Here is a 25880-nt window from a genome sequence, read left to right as displayed (position 1 = left end):
GAGTATGTAGGCCACTATTGTATTAGAATTACATAACAGTGTTGAGTGGTGGAAACAGATGAAAAGACGGGATGTACGGCGCTCCCTCACAGATTATATCCTGCAACAATGAAGACAGCTCAAGCTCTGCAGAGAATGTGGTCACATGCAGTCAAAAAGTTGGGGATTTTAAAAGGGCACGTGAGTTGCTTTTTGTTACATCTTGCTCCACATCTTTTCTTCCCCTCCTCCCTTCATATATCCCTCCCCTGTCCAACTCACTTTTATAGCCAGATGATTGTTGTGGCAGGTCTTCTGGTTTTGTTCTTCTTTCAGCATGAATGAAGTTGTCTTCGGTGATCTCTCAGTAGCAAGTAATTGTGTAAATCTCTTGATGACTGTCAGTTAGAGCTGCAGCAGCTGCCTGTTTCTTGCACACTGGCGATTTTAGCACTTTGACTAGTTTCCTGCCAAAGATTCTGCTGAACAGTCTATTTTGGGTATTTAGAAAGCACCTGTCATTTTAGTATATGAGCATTAGACAGATTTAAGCAAATCCTGACTACAGTGTTCTAATTAGAAATGGACTGACTATAGTCCCTAATGAATTTAGACTAGCTAATTACAATAATTTGCATTTACTGCAGGTAGCCTGTTGTCTGTGTGAAACCTGGGGGGTAAAACAGTTACTGTTAGTAACTGGAGGTGGGGTTCTTAACCATTTGCCTGCCTTTCTCTCTCCAGTGTTTTGGTGTGCAATCTTGCAGTGAAACTGCGATCCTGTAAGGAATGCACAAGCTGCTCAGGATCCCTTTGTGTTTCCTTACAGATGAAGTATGAAGAAATTGGCAAGGTGATGAAGGCTTTTCATAACTCATCACTTGATGCATTCAGAGGAGAGTCACATCACTAAATGTGGAGTACAGGAATTTCGCAGTTCGGGTGCAGACTTAGATATTAGTTTTGATCGAGTCCCCAGTTGATTATTTGTAACATTTGTAGTCTCTCCCTCCCTCTCAGTCTTCTCTTCTTCATTACTCTGATGGTATGGGTTAGCATTGTGACAATGGCAAGTAGCAGTACATTTTATGATGTTAAAGAGATTATTGTTTAGATATTGTTTTTGCCTTACGGGCTTCCAAGGTGACCATTCAGTTCTTTGAACTGTGTTGCAGAGCCTGCATTGCTTTATCAGTAGGACAGAGCTAGTCGTGTTGTCTTGGTAATTACATTGTACAAAAACAGCTTTGCAAGTACATAGTGTGCTTTTCTTTTCTGATGCAGAGTACAGCAAATGGGAGACAGTTTCCCAAGGAGCAGTTTCAAAAAATTGATTGCTTTTCAGATACTCGCAAGTTTAAAAGTGAATTGCTTAATTCTCTTGTTGAATTTTCAGTAACGGTTTCAAGGTACAAATAAACCCCAAAGATGTACATGGAATGTACCTGAAACAGTCACTGATACTATGAGGATCTTTTTCTAGGCACAAATGAGATGATACTATGGGCTTGGCATCTTGCAAGACCTTAATTTTAGTGTCTGTAGGCAGTAGTTTCTCTTTCATTCTTACTACTTTTTTTTTTTTTTTTTTTTTTTTTGACCAGATACCATAAAACTTACTTGTCAGAGTAAACTAAACTTAACTCTGTAGGCTTATGATGCTTTGGTTTACAATCCAGTACATCTCTCCACTTGTGCACAAGGTTATACTTATGCCACTCCTCATGGAAGGCCTAGTTTTCTGGAAGGAAATTCCCGTAAGTTTCCTATTTCATATCCTTACATCTGTCCCTGATACCTTTACAGTACTTTCCTCAGTCCGTTTCCTGCAGTGTTGTACTGAATACGCAGTCACTTCTCAGGCCTGTCTCTGTCCCCATGGGTAGTAAGCTCCCCGTGAGCGCGTTCTGCCTGCCTTTCTCTTGCACCTGCTCAGAGCTGGCCTCTTGGCGGGGACGTAGTGTTGGTAGGAGCTGCATACAGTGCAAACTGCATTTAAGTGATGTTTGTGTTACATGTGTAAGTTGTTGAGGCTTTTTTACCAAGAGGAGGATGGAAAAGATTTTCCATCTTCTGTGCTTCTACAAGATTTGAACCTATCTGCATGTCCTTCAGATTTTACCTGTCATTTGGTACTGACTTTCATTTCTAAAAGTTTATTTGGTGAAGTCAGATGGAATTTAAATGACACTGACACCCCTCTTCAGCACAGATTTATTTTTTGCAGAGCTTAAAAGTACATAGAAAAGCAGGAATGCAGGAAGGGTCAGCAGTCGGTAAACTGTTCCCTACATGCCAGATAAGCAAGCCTAGTCACTTCCATTTACGGCAGCATCACAGCAGTTTAAAGAAGAGCTTAGTTAAGGAGGAATTTTTCACTTGTGGCAGAGATTCTCTGTGTAAGGGAATATATCAGGTGGGTTCAGTTTCAGATAGCTGAAAGCTTTGACATGTTAGCTGGTTAAATGGCAATACCTGATAAAATAATTTTACTATGTGATTCAGCACATTCAACACTGACCCCAAGACATATGTGTTTTAATACTAATAGTTATGAACACATTCTTGTCTGACCTAGACAAGTCAATATTTAGAAATATTTACTTTTGTGTATTACTTTTAGTATAAGCCATCATCCACATCTATTTCTAATTTTCTTTTTAATTAGACGCCAGACATTCTGGAAACTGGAAAGCATTATTCATTTTCTGGCAGAACAGTGGAAATTTAACACTGTTCAGTGTTGTAAAATTCCTGGTAAGAATGCTGAATGTTTGCATATTCCTTCAGGATCTCTGAACACGACTTACTTTTGTTTTTCAATACAGTGAATGTGCAATGGCAAATGTAAATCTAGTTTCTCTTTGTGGTGCACAGAATCAACTGGAACTATGCAAAAAGCGTTTTTTTGCATATGAGAAATAACATCCATAGCTTGCTGAACAGTTGTGCACTGCCAGAAGTCTTACTCTGAAAGTGCAAGGGATGCCTTAAAGTACAGGCATACCCGTCTTGTGTCATTTGTCTGTCTAATGTTTTGGAGTTTAGCTGTCATTACTCCTGTGATGCCTTTAAAAAGACCATTAAGTCTGAACTGAGCTTTTGTCTGAGATTCAGTCTTCTGAGATAAAAACAAATAAAACCTGTGGCTTGACTGTGTGCATGCACATCCTTATTCAAGGCCTGGATTTTTCTTCTGCAATGGACGCTTTCCATTTTGAAATGTTTTCAGTGTCATTTTTCTGCAGTGCAGTGGCTCATTTCTCTCCTGGTTTTACAGGGCAGACACTGAAGGGGCTAGCTGTGTAATATATGATGCATCACAGCTGGATGATTATTCTGTATTATATTTTAAGCTGTGGTGTTGGAAAGATTTCAGGTTATATCATGTAAGATAAAAGTGATCAGTTTTAACTGGAAATTTGGTAAAAAAAGGTCTCTAAGCAGTTTCACAGAAATGGCTATACCTGTACTGTATAGTGATATATTGTGTTTTCCTATAAAATTTAATTTCTTGATGGGAACCTAAATATTTAGCTATGTAATTCATAGTGGACAAAACATTTTGCTAAATCTACATGAACAAGATGCAAGAGATCTGGAGTCTAGTTCATTTTAAAAGCCTCAGTTTCAACTGCTAATCTTACTGCATACTGCAACAGAAAGGTCTTCCATAAGTATTTGTGTTATTTGAATCAGGGCTATGGACTGCTAGTTGATCTGAATTAAATGCTTTTGCTGAATAAGGTTTTTTCCAGAAAATCAGAATGAGCTGTTAAATCAGTGAAACATGAAGGGATTCTACCACTCTGCACCTATTAATATTTTTTTCCTTTTTAAAGAAAAATTGTCATCATTTAAAATATGTTAATTTCATACTAATTCTCCCAAAATATTAGATTATGCAAATTATTTTTAAGCCTGTGTTTTAGTTGGGTATTTCACTTTTTAATTTAAATATTTATGTGCTATGTGTTTTTCTAATTGGTTTCTGTGTGCAACAGGCCCCAGGCATGGAAGAGCTGATATGGGAACAGTACACAGTGACCTTACAAAAGGTGAGTGAGTGCCTGTTATATTTTTAGTTTTCAAATATTCAAGCACTGGTTTACTCTGAGTATGTTTTGCAATAGATGTCATTATCATGTCTGAGTCTAGAATAGGATTAATTAATTGTTCAGATCAGTTACAGTTTTTATTTTAAAGCTTAGTTGCTACTCATACAGTAGTTTAACTCTTTAATGTTAGGAGTAAATTCAATTAACAATTTAAGTGCCTTATTTGCTGCTGTTTGGTCTTTCTAATGTCAGTGTGATATACCACATGTCAGCCACATAGCTAAATTCATTATTGGAGAGCCTTAAAAATAAAGCAGATGGTTCTATCAAGCAGGTTGTGGTTGTCCAGGCTTTGTAATAATCACTGAACAGGATTCCACTGATTTAATTTTGTAAGATACTTTAATATATACTAGTGTAGAATCCAGTAGAAAAGCACTGTCATTAAAACTTATTAAAAGGTGGACTATAAGTGTCACTTTAAAAGTTTTCTTTTTTGAGAAAAGAGGAAGTGTCTCATAAAGTGGAGTCCTTTTGAATTAAAGAAAATAGAGCACTTGTGCCTGTGTCCTTTAGTAGCTGGGCTGCTACACCACAGTAGCAGGTATGCACTTTGGCTACAGTAATGGTAGTTTTCCCAGCTGTTCTGATGATCAGTGTTCAGTGAGCAGCCTACACTGAGCTGTTCAAGTTTTTCACATCTTCTGCAATGAACTGACCCTGATGACCCAAAAGAGGTTGGTTTTTAGGTTACAGAGGTAGACAGGAAAAACATTGCAGAAGAAGATCCTAGTTCCTGTAATTTCTAGCATTTCAGATCTCTGATATTGTGTAAGTTAGCATTACTTCTTTACCACAGAGGCAGTCTTAGGCTACTTAGATGGTCAAGGGCTACTGAACTTGCTGTATCAGCCACTACCAGTAATTTTACCATTACTTTGAATCTGTTGTTTTGGTGTAAAACATCAAACTGCTTCCTATAAAACTAAGCCGTAGCAAGTAAAGTGCTGTTTTAAAAGAAAACCACATTGCTTTTTTCCTCTTCAAAGAAATAATCAGTTACTATCAACATTAGTGGAACAAGAGGTGACACATGATGAACTACACATGCTGATTGGGTGTTGGGGGGAAAGCATGAGTTTAATTTGATGTATTACTTTGCCACTATGTTAAAACGTTTTGTTCAAATGTAGCATAATTTGTAATTTTTAGTGATATGATGTGTATATTAAATAGCAGATAAAATTAAGCTTGTGTGGTTTTGTGCTCCCCTTGCTGTCAGCGGTTCAGTTATGCTAACAGCTCTCAGGTTTGGTGCTATTGACGTGTTTCCTTGGCATTCTGTGAAGCATTTTCTTTGGTTTTATGAATGTTATCTTAAGACTGGTATGGATCTCTATGATGACAGGTTTGATATAATTAACATATTTAAAATAGTTGATTGTGACAGAAGATGATTATATAGACAATGCACAAGTTCACTAATTGCTCTTTGTAATCAACCACGATCTTGTTATTTTGATTGAGGAACTACTTAGTAATCATAATTGAGTTCCTGGGCAAGCTATTCTACTTTCCCAGGCATCACTAACTAAATAGATCTACCTAACAATGAATTTGGTATAAATAACCCATGGGATGGTGAAGCAAAATGCAGGCAAATTTTATTTTCTTTACTTAATTACTAGCAATCATAAGGCTGTAGAGGTTTTGGAAGACAGGAACTTGTCATCTTGATACATGGATGTGTAAATCTAATCTTTCTTAAATCTAGAAGTACTGTGTGGTTTTGCAACACTATGCATGCAGCTATCATATTTTAATATCTACTTAAGAGCACTTCGCTAGAACACTCATGTTCCTCTTATTTCTCCCTGACAAAATTCCTGTCAATGTATTCAAGTTTTGTTGTATTTGGTTTTTTTGTAAAGGATTCAAAACGAGGATTTGGGATTGCAGTTTCTGGCGGCAGAGATAACCCTCATTTTGAAAATGGCGAAACATCAATAGTAATTTCAGATGTTCTCCCAGGTGGTCCAGCAGATGGATTACTTCAGTAAGCACATTTTTCTTTGTCTGGCATTTTGAGGGGTATGGCTGTAGAATACATAAAACCTTTAGACAGATGTGGTTGAAATTCTGGTGATTTAATCACCTCAAGACTTGATGCCCTCTTGAATATCTAGGTGTCCCTAAAAAAAAACAAAAACCCATAACAAGTAAACCCTACATAGAGGTGTTCATTGCTGTTGGTAAAGACATTACTTTTCAGTGGTGGTGTTGAGAAGTCTTTAACAGTTAAGTATGTTTCTTTCAAGATTGCATTTCATTTAAAGAAACAGTAGAAAAACTTAGTATCTTAAAACATCCTCCTTGTTCCTCCTCCAGTAAACACATTTCATGATCAATCATTAGTTTCCAAGAATGACTTTAAGCCAGCCCAAATAAGGTTTGCTAAATGTTTGCTAAATGTTAAATTATATCTGAAAGAAAAAATTATGGAAATAAAGAGTTTCTGTTGTCTTTCTGATAACTTCATCCTTGGTGAGGCAGCATCTGTCATGTACAAACAATTAATCTGTAGGCTGAGAGTTTGTGTCCTAGATCAGTTTTTCATCCTTTGATCTGAAATACCTGATGATGACTAGACGATTTGGAAGAATACCAAATAATTGTGCAGCAATAATAAATCAAGAGATTAGATTCTGTCCCTTTTGCCATGCATTTATTTTTGGTCAGAAAATGAAATGGCTGATATGGGAGTTGTTGTTGAGTAACTAAACAAAAGAGTAATTGTAAAGCATGTAACAAATAATTTTTAACAGAAGCGCCCAAATTCTACATTTTATAGCAGTGGCCCCTGCAGACCATCACTGTCATCCATCCTGTTCCGTAATCACCTGTGATTTGGGAAAGAAATCATGTCCAGAAATTATGAAAGATCATAGGTAAATTGATGATGGCAAGGGAATACCAAGATATTTGGGCACTTTCAGACAAAACACATTCTGAAGAAAAATGAAGGTAAAGCTTTTCCTCCACATCAAGGAATATAAGTTTAACCTTCAGAGTGGATGGGTAAAACCATTCTGTCATCTTTTGCAGGGTAAAATGAGCACATGTAGATGGACCTCTTGGCATAAATATTGCAACATTAAGTTCAATACTAGCTTTGGATGTATGGACTATCCAGAGAGCTGTTTTAATTCCTGTATATAAACGTGGATGAAACTGATACTGAAATACAGCATGCTGTTCTGGCATACTCTTCACTAAAAGGAATTGGAAGGGTATGAAAAGAGGCACAAAAATAATATAGGAGTAAGAGTGCCTTACAAATGGAGGCTTAGAGTATATAATATTCTTATTTGCACAGAAGATTGTGATGTGATTTGATTATAATGGCAATAAAATAGTTGGTACCAAAGATTTCTTTCATCTAGTAGAAAATGGCAAAGTAACCAGTAATTTGTTGAGCTAATACTCTGATTGTAACTGGGTAGTCACGAGAAAAAACTAATATCAGGAGTATGAGGAGTGGTAATTTGGTTTTCTTTAAATCTTCTTCACTTTCGTCATTGAAGTGTGTTTATGAAAATTATGGGGTTAAATTAGTCAGTGTTATGGGGCTATTTCATAGGGGTTAGGTGAGTTAGGTGTTAGTGGTCTGTTTGGTATGCAGGAGGTCTGAGCAGAAAAGTTAGTGATCTCAGTTGGCCTATGTTTAGGGCAAGGAGGACTTCTTCTGTATTATTGTTTTGTTGGGTTGTTTTTTTTTATTTCTCCCAATCACCTTCCTACAGAGCAAATGTGTTCCAAACACCAGACTTTAAGAAAACTGTACTGTAGTTGTACTTGTCAATATTTGCCTGAATACTGGTATGGCTGCAGCAGTTTGAAGCGTTTGTGAAATTCTTATGTGAAAGAAGTCTAGCACTTCTAGGTGTAAAAAACTAGGAGTTCTGAAAGATCAAAATAAAAAAGTTTCAAAACTCATCACAAATGTTCTTTAGAAAACATGATGGCAAGGTACTTAAGCAGAACACAGTATATGCACAAAGACAGTGCTGCTCAATATCTACTTTTTAGATGTACGGAAAGCTGCTTCTGGTATTCAGATATAGTAGAATTAATATAGCAAACACAGTTGTAAAGCAAAACTCCCTGTTAAACTGAATTCAATCCATAGGTTTCCTCTGTCAAAAAAAAAAAAAGGAACAAAAGAAGAAATTTTGCTCTGCTGTTTTCATGAAGACTCCTCTTAAATCTTCTCTTTCCTTTTTTATCTCCCTTCCCATTTCCAGAGAAAACGACCGAGTGGTCATAGTTAATGGGACCCCGATGGAAAATGTTCTACATTCTTTTGCAGTTCAGCAGCTTAGGAAAAGTGGAAAGGTGGCCACCATTGTAAGTAAATTCCAGATATATTCAGTGTACAGTGGTATGTAACCAGTCAGGATTTTGGTTTTCTTCTATAAAGAGTATAAAGGCAAAACCAAAGCAGTCCTTTGCCATATGCGAAGTACAAAACAAATAAAACAAAGACATACTTTCTGCAGGTGAAACAAATGGAAATTAATCAACAGTATGACAAAGTTACCTTGTTGAATAACTGAGAATAAAATGTTTATTTTATAATGTGGTATAAATGTTTATAACGAGTGGTACAAAATATAAGTTACATGAGGCAAATTATGTTCTGCATACACAGATCTTGTCCAATAATAAATAGAATGTTGTTCTTCCTTCTTTTTGTCCCCAGCATATATTTGAAACATGAAGAATATTCATCTGTTCAGTTTCACATTCTGATCTTTGATAGGAGGTTGTTTGTTTGTTTGTTTGTTTTCTGTTGTACTGTACAGGTAGTGAAAAGACCAAGGAAAGTGCAGGCTGCTGCGCTGCAGAGAAGCCCCTCTCTTGACTATGAGGACAGAGCTTTGGATGTAATGGATGACCATGCAGAATTTGATGGCAAAAGTGCTCGAAGTGGCTACAGTGAGAGAAGCTGGCACAGTGGGAATGGAGGGCGCAGCCAAAGCTGGGGAAACAACCTGGATCAGAGCTATAGAGAAGAGCACGACCGAGGGCGAAGCAGAGACCGTGGCAGGGAATGCAGCTACAGCCGCGACCGAAGTCGTGGTAGGAGCGTGGACAGGAGCTTGGATCGAGACTATAGAAGAGATCAGAGCAGGGGAAGGAGCATCGACAGGGATGCTGGCTATGAGCGGGACTACAGAGGAGACTACAGCCCACCCAGTTACAGTCATGGATCTTTATCTGATCCTAGATATGGGAGGGAAATGAGGAGTCGTAGTCGGGACAGGCTTCGTTCCCGCAGTCCTTCACCTGAAATACACCACCAACATGAGTACCTAGGACCGCAGGATCAGAATGCACCAATCAGTGTTCTCTTAACAAAAGGCAGACATAATGAAGGTGGGTATAACAGGGGAGGAGAGGAGTCGACTTCCAGTACCGCATGGGTTTTGGTGGGGAAAAGAGAAGAACTGAATTACTTTCTACTTTTGCAGGTTAAGTGTTGACTTTTTAAACCGATGGTTTAAGTTGTTCTTTCATTCCTTCTGGCTGATTTGGGATGCTTTTTGCGCAGAACCTTGAACTTCACCTTTGAACAAAGATTTGTTCACTCACATAATTTCAGTCTTTTCAAGCCATTGTGTCCATAGTTTTCCATTTTCTCTGCCCTTTTCTCCTGGTTCTGAGGGAAAACATGGATCTGATCACGATTCAGATTACATTTGGCACATCTACAAAAAGGTTAGCTAGAAAGGGTAAAGAGTATACTCTGCCTTTAGTAATACAGTTTGTTTGCGTCTGGTAGTTAAAGAATACAGAAATAGCAGCAGCTGAAATACTGAAATGGCAGTATTTCAGCCTTTCTTTGCTGAGTATTGAAGTGTGCAAATGAAAGCCAAAAGACTGACCTTTTTTCACTGTGAAATAAAGACTTGTGCTGGAAAGCATATATGAGATTATGTTGTACATAATTTTCTGTTTGGGTTTTTTTCTGGGGGAAGGAATGGTGGTTTATTTCTGGAGGGATTGGATGTGGTTGTTGGGTTTTTTCCGAATCCACCCTGTTGTAATTTTGACAATTTTTTGCTAATTAAATTTTGTATGCAGGAGCTAATCTCTTTTTTTATTGGCTCTAGCAGCAGTCCTTTTTTCTCCTTCCTCTTCTTCCTCTGCATGTAATGTTTCCACTTGTAAAGATAATGTAGATATGTATGCAATTAAGGAGAAATATAAGCTGCATTTGTTAACTTTTGTGTTTAGCTGTACCGTAATAATCTCTGCCATTCATATGGATACTTTACAGACTTGCTGAAATATGGTGATCTTTTAAAGCAGGACAACATTCTGTTGTTCTAGGATGTGTGTTTTTTAGGGATGTTGCCTTTCTTTTTAAGTAGCAAATATATTACCCAAGTAACTTAGATTACAGGGAAAGAAGGGGGCAGGGGAATAAAAAAATTCCTTTGCTTGAAACAATGAAAGCATTTCCTGGAGTACAGATAGGACAGGGTCAGCATGCAGCAACTGATGAAAATAAATATTTCTGTTAGTGCTTTTAGACCCTTTTCCCCCTCTATGCCATGCAAAATACGAATCGGAGAAGCTAATCTAGTACATTAATAAGCAGCTCCAGAACAAAGGCATTGTTTTGCTGTTGAAGGTGCAGACCGGTAGTCCAACTGTAATTGGATTTGAGATATTGTTTGTTCAATAGTAATGGCAGCACAGGTATCAGAGGCTCGGCTTAGGGTGAAGTGGATTTACTAGACCTACTTTTTTTGTTATATTTTATTCTGGTTTTTTTTTTTTTCTCTCATGGTATGATGGTGTTTGATGCATGAAACACTGTGTGGTTTTTAAAACAATGCATCCTTGCTCATCTTTTAAGCTACAGTGAATTATCTTCTTGGTTCCAGAGTATGGACTCCGTCTTGGAAGTCAGATCTTCATAAAAGAAATGACCCGTACTGGCCTAGCAACCAAAGATGGCAACCTTCATGAAGGAGATATCATTCTCAAGGTCTGTTCTGGTTTTACTGCTAGCAGTTTGGCAGGTACTGGCTATAGTGGTTATTCTGAACTAAGTCATGTTATAGTCAAGTTCACTATTAAACTTGAGCACAATGCAGACTTGTTTGTTATTGTTGTCTTTTTGTGTCCAGATCAATGGTACAGTGACAGAGAACATGTCTTTAGCTGATGCCCGGAAATTGATTGAGAAATCACGTGGGAAACTCCAGCTGGTTGTTCTCAGGGACCGAAAGCAGACACTGCTCAACATTCCTTGCTTGAATGACAGTGACTCAGAAATGGATGGTGAGGTTTAATGTGGATCCAAACTTCTGGACTCTGTGCAAGGACAAAAAGGAGCTTATATCATTTTGCTGTGGTAGAGTGGTATTAGGTTCTTTAAGAAAAACAATGAAAAGCAAAAAAACCTAAGTAATACTCAGCAACCCTTCCTTTAGGTGAAAATAATTTTATAGTAACCATATAGTTATATTTTAGGAAGGGCCAGACATAGAAGGAGCAATGTTGGTCTGGCAAAATCTGGCAAAATTCTTGGAGCAAGCAAATCAGTTGCATTAATAAAAATTTTTAAAATAAGTGCTTTGGACTGGTCTCTCCTTCTGAAGATATTAACATTCACGGCAGCATTCAAATGGAGGGAAGAAATGTCAGGACAAGAGGAAATTAAGTGACCCTGGATGACTGATTTCTGTTCCCAGCACCTGTTCTATTTCAGTGTGTGAGCTGTATCTCTCAGCTTGAGCTTGCTTTGGGAAGAGCTCAGAATGTTTGGGAGAGCGGGATGTGGAACATGATACTTGCTTTTCTGGTGTCAGAATATGGGGTGGAACTTACTGTAGGTTTAACTGTGAAGTCTGAGGTGCATTTCAAATCCAAGGGCCACTCTTGTTTCCTTTGCTGCTAAAGGGCAGTGATGTGGTGCCTGTTGATGTGAAGCTTGGTTTGGAAACCTCCATGACATTTCAAATCAAAGCCTGCTAGCACTAGCTAATGCACGTGGTATATGTGGTATGCTAAAAGTAGTTATTGATGTGAGTGTGTTTGTTAAAAGTTGTGTGAAACTTTCTTGAAATATTTTGGGAGGGTGGAGGGGTGGAAGCACTAAAAGGCACTTTTTGAATCTTTGTCAAATCCAACTTGAGATGAGAGTGGGCTGAAATGTTCAATGTATCCTCTATCTGAAAACTTTGTAAATACATAGGCTGATCAGGTGAACAGATAACTTAAACAAATCCCTCATGTCTTCATTTGCATTTCATATCTTTACAGATATTTCTGAAATAGAGTCAAACAGATCATTCTCCCCTCAAGATGACAGATCACATCATTCTGATCTAGATTCACATTCATCCAATGAAAAACTGAAAGAGAAACCAAAGTAAGAAATGTTCTCTAGTTCATTTTCCTCTTGCTTATCAAAGAAGTTATTCAAATATATGCATTCTTACCTGATTTCATTTCTGATTTCTTCCTTTTAGTGCAAAAGAGGATCCCTCCAGTAGGATGTCCAGAATGGGAGCAATGCCCACTCCTTTCAAATCAACTGGTGACATTGCTGCTCCTGCTCTTACAGCTGTGGACTCAAACAAAGAACCGAAGTACCAAGATGACCCAGCAGGTCAGAGCCTGAAGGTTTTGGTTGCTTTTTTCTTCCTCTGGCCACAGAATGTCCATTCCCTCAACCATGTTGACAAAACTGTTATGCTCTTCGTGTCAGCCCCACCCTTACACACAGAAGAAGTTTCTTTCCTGCACCACTTTGTTTTGTGGTGCAGGGAAGAAACACCTGATAGTTTTTTGACCGTAGTTGTTTATTAGACCTACCACCTGAAAAAAGCAAATACTCTCTTAAAACATCTGCTGTTAGACTGTTACCCTAAGTAGACAAATGAAGTCTGATCTAGCTTGCTTTAAAGAGTTGTGTATCCCTTCCTTGAACTTTTTTTCTTTTTCAAGAATTTAAAAAAAGATACATAAATTAATTTTAGTCAGACATGTTTGATTTTTGAACCTGTATTAATCTTTGGCATGGAAGGTTTGATTGCTATCTGATATCTAAAAATTCCTGCCATTTATAAGCCTTTCAATATCTCAGTAACTTTTATTATATTTTTCTTTTTACATTTAGTGCCTCAGCCAAAAGCAGTTACACGAACAATTCTCAAACCCAGCCCAGAAGATGAAGCAATATATGGGTAAGGTGGTACTTGCTGAGTTCTTTTGCCTTCTGTATTCTCCAGTGACCAGTGCATGATTCTTGGCTGCATGGGTTTGTGTTCTTTCTCCCATTTGGAGTGATACTCCCTTTATAGCTTAATGCCAAGAAGAGGTGACATGGCTTCTAACTGATGATATTTGAGATCAACTTAGTTTTAGAAATATCTGCCTGGAACCTACCTGGAAGGTATTGAACACCCTGTATTTCTGGGCTTGCATGGAAATATATGCAAGAGTTTTGTTTTATTTTATTTTTTATTAATAGGAAATCAGCTTACATGTTTTCTTTTGAGAGTTTACAAATAGAGAAATTGAAGGAATCGGAGTGTTGGAATTACAAGGAGAAGCCTTAAGTTTTGAAAATGTTCTGTAGCTTGGTGTATCGTTTTAAATAAAACCCTTTCTGGGTTGGACCCTGCATATGTTGTCATTGATGTGCAAATTAATCAAGTGATTATTTTGGTGAAGGGGAATTTGTAATACAGGCTTAGGGTATTACTGAGAATGGCTGGCAGATAAGTAGTGTCCTCTGAGTTGGAAGGTCACTCAGTCATGCAGCTTTTCTCACAGCAAAAAATCTGAGCCTACTCCAGTAGTCTCTCCCACTGCAATGTGAAGGGACTGATCGTTAACATATCAGTAGATTATACTTGAAAATATTTCTCATTACAAGAAAATTGAAGACTTCCAACAAACATATTACACAGTAAAGAAAATAGGTATCAGTTTAATTCATATGACAGTTCTTTAGATTATAGAAGAAAAAACAATGAATATGATTACTCATAACTCAGTCTGTTTTCACAAAAACTGCAGGTGTTCATATGACAGAAGATACAGTAGATGGGGAGCTACTTTGGGGTCTCAGAAACAGGGACCTATTTCCCTGCTCACTTAGTCACTATTCCTAATTATTTTTCCACTCTGAAAAATGCAAATTCTCTGCTTCCTGCCTTCACTGAAGGGTTACCTCAATAAATATAGCCTATATAAAGAAAGAAAGGATATAAGAATATTATTAATATTATATAGTTGAGGAGTTGTAATTTTTTTCTTTTGGCATCCTAAAATTGTTATTTGCTTTAATACCTGCCCTTACTTTCATTTTCTGTTTGTAAATCCTGTAGTCCTAATACAAAAATGGTGAGATTCAAGAAGGGAGACAGCATGGGTCTACGACTGGCTGGTGGAAATGATGTAGGGATATTTATTGCTGGAATTCAAGAAGGTACCTCAGCTGATGAGGAGGGACTGCAGGAAGGAGATCAGATTCTTAAGGTATGAGTATGTGTCCCTGAAATGCAAATAACTTCTGTATATTCTCATTTGCTCTTCTTACTGAAAATATGGAATAAATTATGATCTTAGGAATCAAGTTATTGCTTTGCAAGGGTGTATATGTGGTATGAGTTCTTGAAGGAGCAGTGTATACCAAGCTTTAGTTTGTTTATAATTTTATGGAAGGAGTAGTTAAATATTAATCAAGAAAAATGCTGCAAGATGGCACAATAAATTTTTTGTACAGTGTTTCTTCCTAGACTTGGAGGGGAAATATTGGGGCCAAAAATTCTTTCATCTTTCTCCAGTTTATTTGGGTTATGGTGATTAATTTTTCAGGTTTCTTATTTATATCATCTGTGCTACTTAATAATTCTGCTTTTTTTCTGAAAATTCACATGGAAGGTTTATGTAATTTTCCCTCTATCTCTTTTCACTTGCCCCTTCTAGAGGCTGTTAAAGTTAAAGAAACAATCTAGCAATGTACAAGCAGAACATTTTATTTCAGGAATTATAATATAATAGCTGGAATTAAATATTAACAAGAGACAATAATTTACTTTTATATATAGATAGATTGATACAGATATATAGCTACATGTGAAAATAATAAGGGAAGAGAATATTAAGATTTTTCAGATGAAAGAAAAATCTGTGGTTATTCCTTTTATTGTTGATTTATCAGTTGTTGTGGGTTTTTTTGTTATGTAGGTAAACACTCAAGACTTCAGAGGCATGGTTCGGGAAGAAGCTGTTTTGTATCTCTTAGAAATTCCCAAAGGTGAAACTGTGACAATTTTGGCTCAAAGCAAATATGAAGGTAGGTGCTTTGAAAAAAATGTGTCTATATCTATGAATATTTTAAGCTGTGCTTTGTCAGTGAAACCACAAATAATCTCTCTTGTGCTTATTTTTGATAGCATTTTAGTTTATCTCCTTTTTCACTGGTTGAGAAGATAGCTGCATTCCATACATGCAATGCTGCATGTGTGATGTCTTTTTCAGAGTACTTTTCCATGTCTTTTATTATTAGCAAATAGCAACTCTTAGTCCTGTGAAGTGGTAAGGTACTGCTTTTTCCTCTGTTTTTCTGTCTGTAGCAGCTGGAGAAGATCTGCTGTGCTTTGGCAGTCAGAAGGGATTTGATCAGCAGAAAATGGACAATTTTATTCATGAGCAGTTAAGGAGCAAGAAAAGCTTCTTGCTTTCCTTTTGGGAAACACAGCCTGCTGCAAGACTGTAGTACCATAGCTGCCTTTTGCCCTGGAGCTGTAAGGGCTGTGCACATACAAGGATGTAACACTCCTAAGAGTTTGTAGAGGAATGTAGATCTGAGTTTTTTCATTTTTCTGAGCAGATCCTTAGAATTTCAAAACTGTATTCACTAGAATCACAGCTTTATCTTTCTTTCAAGTGTAAAAAAATATAAGCTAAAATGGAGGTCTTGTTTTAGTCTACAGAGACATCATGGCCTGTGGCAGAGGAGATTCATTCTTCATCAGGAGTCACTTTGAGTGTGACAAAGAATCACCACAGAGCTTAGCATTCACCAGGGGCGAGATCTTTAGAGTAGTTGATACACTGTATGACGGCAAACTGGGAAACTGGCTGGCTGTGAGAATTGGAAATGAACTGGAAAAGGGCCTCATTCCAAATAAGAGCAGGTAAGGTGGCACCACATGTTCCTACCCATTGTTAGAAGTAAGATTTTTTCCCTTCACCAAGTGATTTTTGCTTCCAATGTCATACCTTTCTTTCTTTCTATTCCCTTCTACAAGAATGAAAGAATAGTTTTGTCTTCATTTTTACAAGAATTGTGCCTATAAAAACTGCATATTTTACAACTATGCAGTTCTAAAGGAGGAGACAGTGAGAGAGGGTGGTGTTACCTACATACCAGGTCATTGTTTAGAGCACAGACTTAGAGCTTCTGTATCAGCAATCAACCAAGCTTTGAGCAGTAGCTGCTTCAGTTCCTCTTCCAGAAAATGGGTGGTGGGTCCTATTTTTGTTAGGCTTTTGCTTTTTTCCCCCCAGCTTCTTCTTTGTATGTTCACCCTCACCAAATCAAAGCAAACAAAAGACCCCAATGAAACAAAAAAACTAAACAAACAAAAATCCTTCACCTGAGGAAGCTTGTGACTTTTTGTGCAAGAATACTCTGATGATTAATCTTTAGAAGAATTCAGTGCTTGAATTTCTTATGTATACAGTTTTGGAGAGTGTTTTAAGTATTTATTCTGAGACACAGTTTTTTTTGGAGGGTAGTATTTTTTAGGGGATTTTTTTTTGTTTTGTTTTGCTTGGTTATGGTTTTGTGGGGTTTTTTTTGTAGCTATAGTCTGTATTTTTCTGTAAAATATTGAATGAAGCGCAGCAATATTTTTGCTTAAATATGCTTTCCTAATCAAAATTCATGGGAGGTAATAATATCTGTTCAAATGTATACAGTGCATAAAACTATTAAAATTAATCAGATAAAAAAAACCTTAAAACCACAACCAGACTGTAGCTGAATGTTTAGACTGTAGCTTTTAAGTTTGAGTGTGGTTGTAATTTTATGATAGAAGAAAAAGCTCATAATTATGTGATGCACACAAGTTGCAAAATACGCTTCTTGTGTGACTCCCTTGTCTGTCTCCTGGTAAGCACTTTTTCTCCTCTCTGTTAATTGGTCTGACCAAACCAGCCTTTGTTTCTGTGCTCTAGTGACATAACTTTTGAGGCCTAATGGAGAAGAGAATAATGACAGTAATTTCTTAGGCCTTCAGTTCTGAGTTGCCCTCTCTCACTATCTCTTTGCATTTGCATTCTTTTATTTACAGTCATGTAAGTGATCGGTTTAATACCTCAGAACTCCTTCCTGTGCAGCAACTTGTAGCTGTGGCAGATCAGAGCGTTGTTCTGACAATGTGTTTGCTCCCAGGCAAAGGCACCTGAACTGGTGTGCTTTTACCTCCACTCCTTTCTATCTATCTGGCAAATTATCTGTTGCAAATTCAAAATCCATTGTTCATCAGTGAAAGCACCCTTGCCCCCCTTGACTAGTTCTGAACTCCCTACTTTCTCTGTCAGAGCTGAACAGATGGCCAGTGTTCAGAATGCCCAAAAGGATGGCTCAAGTGATAGGGCAGATTTCTGGAGAACACGTGGCCAGCGATCTGGAGCAAAGAAGAATCTGAGGAAGAGTCGTGAAGATCTGACAGCTATTGTATCTGTGAGCACAAAGTTCCCAGCTTACGAGCGCGTTCAGTTGCGTGAAGGTAGGTGAGACTGCTTTCAGCTGGCTGCCCATTTATTGTTGGCTGCTTTAGCATCCAAATGTTTGGTCAGCTGAGAAAGTGATTTCTAACAACTTGTAACTATGTGGAATTAGAACAACGGGAAAGGATGATATTTTTCTCAGAAAGGAGACTGCTGGATGCTACTAATAATTCTATGAGAAAGCTTTTTTACCCTTTTAAATGGCTGTGGTTCTCTTGCCTCCAAAATATACCTGCCAGTTTGAAGGTTTAAAATGAAAAAGGGATGAAACAGCAGGGCTTTCCTTGTTTCTTCAGATTACTTCTTGACTAGTTCTGAAAGTACAATCCATACACCTGAGACCAACCTAATCTTGATAAACAGCACTTCAACAGTAGGTTCAGAGCAAATAGAACCCAAGGATTTTCAACAGTCCAAATATAGTCATGGCTCATTTGGTCTATCTCCACGACTGTTAACGAGCTGTATTACTAGTGGTGAGCAGATGAAGCTGATTTTCTGGGTAGTAACACATGACAGTATTCTGGGGCAAAACAAACTAGTAAAGAGTATTTTAAAGGAGATCCCAGATGCCAGGATGAAGACTTGGGGTAATGGCATCTCCCCATTAACTCTGAGGACTGTGTTTTCACTTGCTTCAACATGATCAGTAACATAGTTTTACATTTCTTTGCTTCTTCAAGCTGCATTGCAGTAGTTTATCATTTGTGTCTTTATTCACACAAAGCCCACTGTGTCAAGGTTCATGGAGTTTTGATGGATGGAAATATAAATGAAGATCTGTACATTTTCAGATGTAAAATATTCTAAATATGATCCGTCTAGAAGGAATAAGAAAGCTGTTAATGAAAACAGTCTCTTTCTCAGCTGGTAAAAGTAGTTTTCTTTATTATGCCGTTGCACGAACCTCTGGGAAATACTTTTTTTAAAATATATTTTTAATAACTTCAACTTTGCATAGTAACTGAAGGTCTTGTCTTTTATATATAAACCCAGTCTTACCAGATTTTTCTTTTCTCCAAATATTTTTCTTTCAGCTGGTTTTAAGAGACCCGTGGTGATATTTGGCCCTATTGCAGATGTCGCTATGGAGAAGTTGTCAAACGACTTGCCTCACCTGTACCAGACAGCAAGTAAGTTGTCCTCTTAGTGTCTTTTTCATCCTTAACTGAGAGCATGGATAACTTAATAATCACAGCTGCCTGGCCACTCTAGATAAGCTAAGATGTTGTCTTTGCAGAGACAGAACCCAGAGATGCAGGTTCAGAGAAGTCAACTGGAGTAGTGCGCTTGAACACTGTGAGGCAAATCATTGAGCAGGTAGGGCATTCCTCTGAAAATTGCTTATGCTTAAAGGCATGGTGTTTGATTTGTTTGCTCCTGTAACTTTCAGAGTACTCAAATTTTCACTGCATCTCTTTCTGTAATAAGCTTAATGATAAAGCTGCTTTGAAGTTGTTCAATGGCAATTTTAGTAATTTTTATAGCTTTGAACCTGATACTAGAAATTAAATTTTCCTTCTCAAGTCCATTCTAAATTTCTACAGAGGAGAATCTGTTTTACTATATGCTTTCTGAATTTGCCAGAGGCTTTACGGTCATGCAGTGCTGTTCTTGCTCTTAACATTCTAAATATAGTATAACTGCGGGAAAACATTCCACAAGCTGTGCTCTTGTTTGGATTCAAATGTCCTGGTGTTCTTAGCATCCCATGTTCAGTCACCTCCACTTGTTCCCACATGCACCACATTGACTGGCCTTTCTTGTTAACAGGATAAACATGCTCTGTTGGATGTCACTCCTAAAGCAGTGGATCTGCTAAATTACACCCAGTGGTTTCCAATTGTGGTCTTCTTTAACCCAGACAGTAAGCAGGGTGTGAAGACCATGAGACAAAGGCTATGTCCTACATCAAACAAGAGCTCAAGAAAACTTTATGAGCAAGCAAACAAACTGAAGAAAACTTGCCCCCACCTCTTTACAGGTAAGGAAGAATGTTTGTTTAACCTGCTGACTAAGAGAGTAGTGTATGAGACTACGTAAATCCTGAGACAAATACTTATTACTCTGCATATTAGCTCATGCAGGCTGGACCTAAAAGAGTGTGAAGGTGTGGTCATGACTAATGCCTTCCTTGATTTCTTTCAAAGTTCCTTGTTCTGCCAAATTCTAATAGAAAAAGAATTGTGCTGGTTTATTGCCATTAAAAGACAAGTGATTTAATAAGCTTAGGAATGGTCCAACAATAAAGCAAGAATACCACGCTTTTCTCAATGATCTAAATGAAGTGGCTGTTTAACATTCTCACAAATTATCTAAAGCAAAAAGTGTTAAACAGCCAAGAATGGATAAGGGATTGCATTTACCGTGTTATATACACCTTTTCCTTCAATTTTTACAGCAACCATTAATTTGAATTCAGCCAATGATAGCTGGTATGGTAGCCTGAAGGATACAATTCAGCAACAGCAAGGAGAAGCAGTATGGGTATCAGAAGGAAAGGTAAGCAGTCAGTCCATACTCTCTGAAGCTATATACATGTTTCAAAGTATCTCTTGCCAGTAAAAATTGTTCAGAAATTCATTTGCCAGTGGTCAGTGGGCTAGACAAATAGTCAGTTGATGTATGTCTTTAACAAAAAAAATATTATTCTTTCTGTAACACTTTGGAGGTTTCATCGCTAATGCTGGGCTAGGGGAGAATGATGATGAGGGATGAACTTGAAGAGGACTTTTCGTTGTGATTCTGCATTAGTTTCTTTCAGTTCCATGAAGTCATTCTTAAGAGCTGACTGATGTTGAGCATGAGCTGTTTGGCCTAATGTTGAGTCTTAACTGGACTTTTATTTAATCTTTGTTCCTTACTTCTTACTGACTTTCCCGTAGATGGATGGCATGGAAGATGACGCAGATGATCGTATGTCCTACCTTACTGCCATGGGTGCTGATTATTTGAGCTGTGACAGCCGCCTGATCAGTGACCTGGAGGATACGGATGGAGAAGGTGGTGCATACACTGACAATGAACTTGATGAGCCTTTGGAGGAGCCGAGGATTTCATCTGTTAGCCGATCCTCTGAACCTGTGCATCACGAGGAGGTGAGATGATTGGATTTTTCAGTAAGACTGAACTTTGGGCTTTTTGGAAACCCTTATGGATGGTTTAAAATTCAGAGGATTTTTTTAAACAGCAGCTTTACCTTGCTTCTGATAGTGTTTTAGATCTACACTACAAAGAGGAAAATAAAAGAAAATCTCTGCTTTTCTTCCTAAATTTATAGATGTCTTGATGATGTCTCATGGCCTTGAACTTTTCAATTACATTTGCGGTGATTGTAGTCAGGTTGCTGGCAATCTTTTGACTCCAGGTTAATGCTCCCAAAATTGTAAACTTAAGAGAGAGAAAAAATGATTGAATTACTGGCTTCTGCAGTGATTTTATCTCTCTCTTTCACAGAGTTTAAAAAAGTTTACTCCAGAACCAAGGGCTCAGTTGAGAAAAGCTGGTAGCAGGGAGATCCTTAGAGAACCAAGTCCACCTCCAGCATTCAAGCCTGAACCACCTAAGGTAAATTTGTAGAAACAAATCTGAATACTAACATCCTCTTTCTGGAGAACTCTCCAGAGTGACAGATTGGAAAAAGCAATAGAAATGGTCAGAGACTAGAAAACACTTAAAGTGTGGACAGAAGAAATGACTGAAAGTGTTGCAGGATCAAGCAGAAAGAAGACTTATTGGATAACAGCTCTTCTCAAATACATGTGATCTCTAATATGGAATAAGAAAGTAAACTCCTCTTTTTGTATCTACTAGCAAACTGAAGGCACTTTTTTAGCTCAGCAAGATTAAAAGTAGACTAATCACCAGGAAAAACATATCTCATGGCTATTACTGTGAAGCACAAAATCAGAATCTACCACCTGACCATCACTAGAACTTTCTGTCAACTGTTTGCTCAGGAATGATGCAAGAGGGGAAAAAATAGGTCGTATACTCTAAATATTCAAAATACAGCCCAAGTGTGCCTTGACAATGAAAATAGGGCAGAGGAGGACATGCACAGTGAAAACAAAAGCTGAATATAAAACATTGGGTTCTGTGCACGTCTAAATTTTAGGTCATGATACCTCACATTAAGCAATAGTAAAAAATTATTTGGGGCATCAGTTTTCTCTGTGCTGTACTCTAACACATGTAGTTCTGGTAATCCTTAACAAATAGGACAAACAAATGTCTAAAAAGTCTAAATGTCCTGGTCTTCTATGGCCTGATGTGTAGTCTATGAGCATATGCCCAAAATGTTGCAGCAGTTCAAACATCCTTGAAGTATTACATCATATGAAAATTGAACTGGTAAATGCATGGGGCAAAGTGAGTGCTTTCAGGTTAATGGCTTCTTTTGAAACTAAAATATACAGTTGCTGATGTAAACTTTGTGGGTTTTATACTTGCAGGGGAAGTTACAAAACAGAGAGGATCCATATGACTTCCCCAAGAGCTATGACTCCAAGTTGAGTAATGTTGCTGTCAGCAGTGAGACTTCAACTGTATCAGCTAAACCACCGCCACCACCTGTTTCTATGAAACCTGCCTTTGGGCGTCCCATTCTGAGAAACTCTCAGCCTGCAGAGGAGGAGGAGGAGGAGGCAAAGTTGGAAGAGGAAGGAAGCGAACAAGAACATACTCCAAAATCAGTACTGAGGAAAGTAAAAATATTTGAGGAGATGGATCACAAGGCAAGGATGCAAAGAATGCAAGAGCTACAAGAGGCCCAGAATGCCAGGGTATGAGGAGATGCCTTTCCCCCTCCTGTGCTTTGCAACCTATAGAACAGCCAGAGTCCTGGAAACTAAAATCATGCCCTTTGCATTGTGTTGCTTATGGAGGGAGAAGTTTGGGGAACCACACTCAGAGACATGCTCTCACTCATTGTGTGTATTTATGTATAAAAACAGGTCGTGTTTTAAGGTTTCCTGTTGTAACTATAAAAACCTGACTTCTAATAATCCTGTTGCTTTTGGCAATCCATTGTTCTCAAGAGTGCTTTGAATTAGTACCCTAGCAAAAGATGACATGACTGTAGGAATATCAATAGGATATTACCAGTTTGTGCTTTAATTATTTCAGATGTAGCAGTGTCCTGCTAGACCCTAGATGCAAATATAGGATCAAAAAAGAACAATTATTTTCTTCTACTTTCTTTTAAAGATTGAAATAGCCCAAAAGCATCCGGATATTTATGCTGTCCCTGTCAAAACACAGAAGTCAGAACAGAGCTGGCCACAGCCGATGAGGTAAGGTGTACCCAGTTCCAAACATTCTGTCTCAATTACGGACTTTGCTGGCAGGAGGAAAACTGATCTTGCCAGTTTTTGTTCATACAAGTCATCCTGCCTTGATATATTGTTTTGTTGTGATGCCTCAATGATTATCATAAAGGTGGGGCAGAATTTTAGCAAACTCTTCAGTGAACTCATTTCAAGATTTTTTTCCTTTTAGTTCATTTATAGCAAGTTAATTTATAGTTATTTGAGTCATCTGGGAAGAAATACTACATTGTGTCACTGAAATATTTGCAGAGACAGTTTTGTGTCCCAATCAGTGTTACAGAAGCTGGCCTGCATTCATGTCCTCTGATGTCCCTTCTACCTGTGCTAGCTACTTGATGACTGTTAGTCTGTCCTAACAAATATTTGCTGTTCTAATAACACTTAATAACTTGCATGCTTCTTCTTTACAGATATGTAATGTGGCTAGGTAAGCTAAGGATGAAAGTTGATACAGGTGACCCATCAAATCTGATGGAAGTAGTAGTCCTTTAAAATTCAGTAAGTTTTGGATGGGTCGACCACTGCACTATGTTACCCTACACACTGCACATTTCTAGGACTTGACACCTATGCAAGAGCTAACTGCATGATGGATTTTGTCTTCTGCTCTTCAGGACTCAATATTTTCTTGCATCTTAGCAATAGCCAATAGAAATGGAACATTTTTTTCTGATTCAAATGCTTTGATGTCACAGGAAATAATCTAAAATGCAAAGATGGAAAACTGAGATTTCCTGGATTTCTTTGCAGATTCAGAAAAGCATTTATAAAGCATTGGAAGCTTTATAAAAATAATGAAAATTAATCTTTCACCACATTTGCATAGTGTTTGCTTACATGCAGAAATCAGTGTTGTTGGCTTTTTACAGAAGTGTTAATGATTGGCCTAGCAGGGAGTATTTAATCCCTGGGAGAAAGATGTAAGGACAATACCATCTTTTTTTTCCAGAGTAGGGCTTGCAAAAATCATGGGTTTGAAACTGAGGAAATACCTGCCTTGACAGATTCTGTTTTTCTATGTCTGCTTAATGTCATGCCAAATGTGTAGCACCATAGTGTATAAAAAGCAAATGTGTGGTTTATTTCTGCCCACTTTTAAGGCTAAGTGCCTTAGTGAGAGCTGTGATTGAAAAGGCTACAAATTTGAGTGAAAAGGCTACCAATTTAAGAAATGTCACATAAGAAGTCTCTGGACTTTGAGACAGAAGACTGAGGATGCAAAAGAAGAAGGAGGTATAGAAAAAATTCTATGCAAAACTAATTAAGGGTGATGTCAGTTGGGGTTGTAGCAAGGCTGGAATCCTCTCTGCTCAGGAATAGAGCACTATGAGGCTATTGATGTCTCTGTGTGTGCAGTTTAAAACTTGAAATTTGGCATTTTTCCAGGTAGGTTGAATACATCAAATCTGAGCTTCATCCTCCAGCTTGATAGAAATAAAATTCCTCTCCAGATAGGTTTACCATAGTCATGCAGTTTTTCATTTGCTCCATCTGCCTTTCTAAGCTGGACGTGGCCATCAAGCAGATGGTATTTTTTGGTTTTTCATAATGGGAGTAGACTTGCTCTCTTTCTCTTTGCATGTTCTGCTGTGTTAGCTCCAGGCCTCCGGAACCCCAGAAGGCTCCTGTGAGACCTTACCTGGAGAACCGCGTGGGTTACGGCAGCGATGCCGAGGAGGAGGAGGAGGAATACCGCCGGCAGCTGGCAGACCACTCTAAGAAGGGCTATTACAGACAGCCATCCAGATACAGAGACACGGAGTTGTAGGCTTGCTAGCATGTCCATGTCTAACACTCTTCTGAGGTTTCTTCCTTCGCAGCCAAAGTGGAACAGTAATTAGTCTTGAAAAGCTGTGCTTTTACTGGGGGGTGGTGTTAGAGGGTACGCTACTCAACTCAGACATATCTATACACTGGAACTGGAAGAGTTCATTTTTTGGGGATATTATTTTGTCAGTGTCTATGAAAAGAAATCACTATTGCCTGAATGCTGTTGCCTGTTTTATAAGGACCAAATCCTTAAAGTTTGTGTTAATTCTTGGCATTTTCATATTTCAATATAAGCCCCCCTCTTTCCTTTTTATTAATGCTGCCTTTTTGGACTGTTCTGCTGTGTTATAAAAGTATGATCCCAGAGATACACTTCTAACGCAATAGAACTAAATGTGAAAGTGTATTTGAAGAACAGTAAGTGCCTTTAACAAGAACATCTGAAGCTGTTTGTTTTGACATCTGATACTTGGTGCAAAGCCATAACACACTAAAAAGGGGATTGACTGTTTTACCTATCTTTATTTTTTATCAGTTTCATGGTAACAGTTTTCCTTGCATGTTATTTTTCTAAGTTCATAGATGCATATGCAATATTCATAAATACTGACTGTACATATTAAAGGTGCAATTGACTGGGTGGTTGGAAAAAACCAAGATGTGCTTAACCAGAGAAAATGGTGTAGAAAATTCAGTCACATATTAAAATTTACACAGACTGCAAATAATAAAGTATATATTCTAGACAAACCTTGTGTATCTCATTTTTATTTTCAACGGTATTAGTCTAGAATTGCTGATTTCCATGAGTGCACTGTTTCAGTTCAGGGTCTCCTCTCCTTCTGTTCAAGTCACTGGGAAACATCACTATTGGTGTGCTTCACACTTTTCTGAATATAATTTTAAAATCTGC

General features: G+C 37.9%; 1 protein-coding gene across 11 annotated transcripts in view; it reads left to right on the top strand.

Annotated features, from left to right (window-relative positions):
* Window positions 1–25717, top strand: part of TJP2 (tight junction protein 2) — a 77502-nt gene extending 51785 nt beyond the window's left edge. For 6 of the 11 annotated variants that reach the window (XM_063179994.1, XM_063179995.1, XM_063179996.1 and 3 more), the window contains 22 exons: window positions 3984–4037; window positions 5969–6093; window positions 8342–8444; window positions 8903–9476; window positions 10994–11097; window positions 11240–11393; window positions 12378–12486; window positions 12587–12726; window positions 13237–13303; window positions 14453–14603; window positions 15315–15423; window positions 16057–16267; window positions 17679–17866; window positions 18905–19000; window positions 19108–19187; window positions 19641–19851; window positions 20269–20369; window positions 20753–20965; window positions 21324–21434; window positions 22322–22651; window positions 23076–23161; window positions 24794–25717. In XM_063179994.1, the coding sequence (XP_063036064.1) occupies window positions 3984–4037; window positions 5969–6093; window positions 8342–8444; window positions 8903–9476; window positions 10994–11097; window positions 11240–11393; window positions 12378–12486; window positions 12587–12726; window positions 13237–13303; window positions 14453–14603; window positions 15315–15423; window positions 16057–16267; window positions 17679–17866; window positions 18905–19000; window positions 19108–19187; window positions 19641–19851; window positions 20269–20369; window positions 20753–20965; window positions 21324–21434; window positions 22322–22651; window positions 23076–23161; window positions 24794–24965 (3489 nt within the window). In that variant the 3' untranslated portion in view covers window positions 24966–25717. Of the gene's footprint in view, window positions 1–47; window positions 181–723; window positions 833–1600; window positions 1737–3983; window positions 4038–5968; window positions 6094–8341; window positions 8445–8902; window positions 9477–10993; window positions 11098–11239; window positions 11394–12377; window positions 12487–12586; window positions 12727–13236; window positions 13304–14452; window positions 14604–15314; window positions 15424–16056; window positions 16268–17678; window positions 17867–18904; window positions 19001–19107; window positions 19188–19640; window positions 19852–20268; window positions 20370–20752; window positions 20966–21323; window positions 21435–22321; window positions 22652–23075; window positions 23162–24793 lie in introns of those variants that run through there. The other 5 variants (XM_063180005.1, XM_063180001.1, XM_063179999.1 and 2 more) reach the window with 5 other exon arrangements.
* The last annotated feature ends 163 nt before the right edge of the window (window positions 25718–25880 follow it).

Source organism: Melospiza melodia, chromosome Z, assembly GCF_035770615.1.
Source record: "Melospiza melodia melodia isolate bMelMel2 chromosome Z, bMelMel2.pri, whole genome shotgun sequence".
NCBI classification, from domain to species: Eukaryota; Metazoa; Chordata; class Aves; order Passeriformes; family Passerellidae; genus Melospiza; species Melospiza melodia.
Note: the sequence above shows the minus strand (reverse complement) of the source record. Positions and strands in the feature narration are given on the sequence as shown.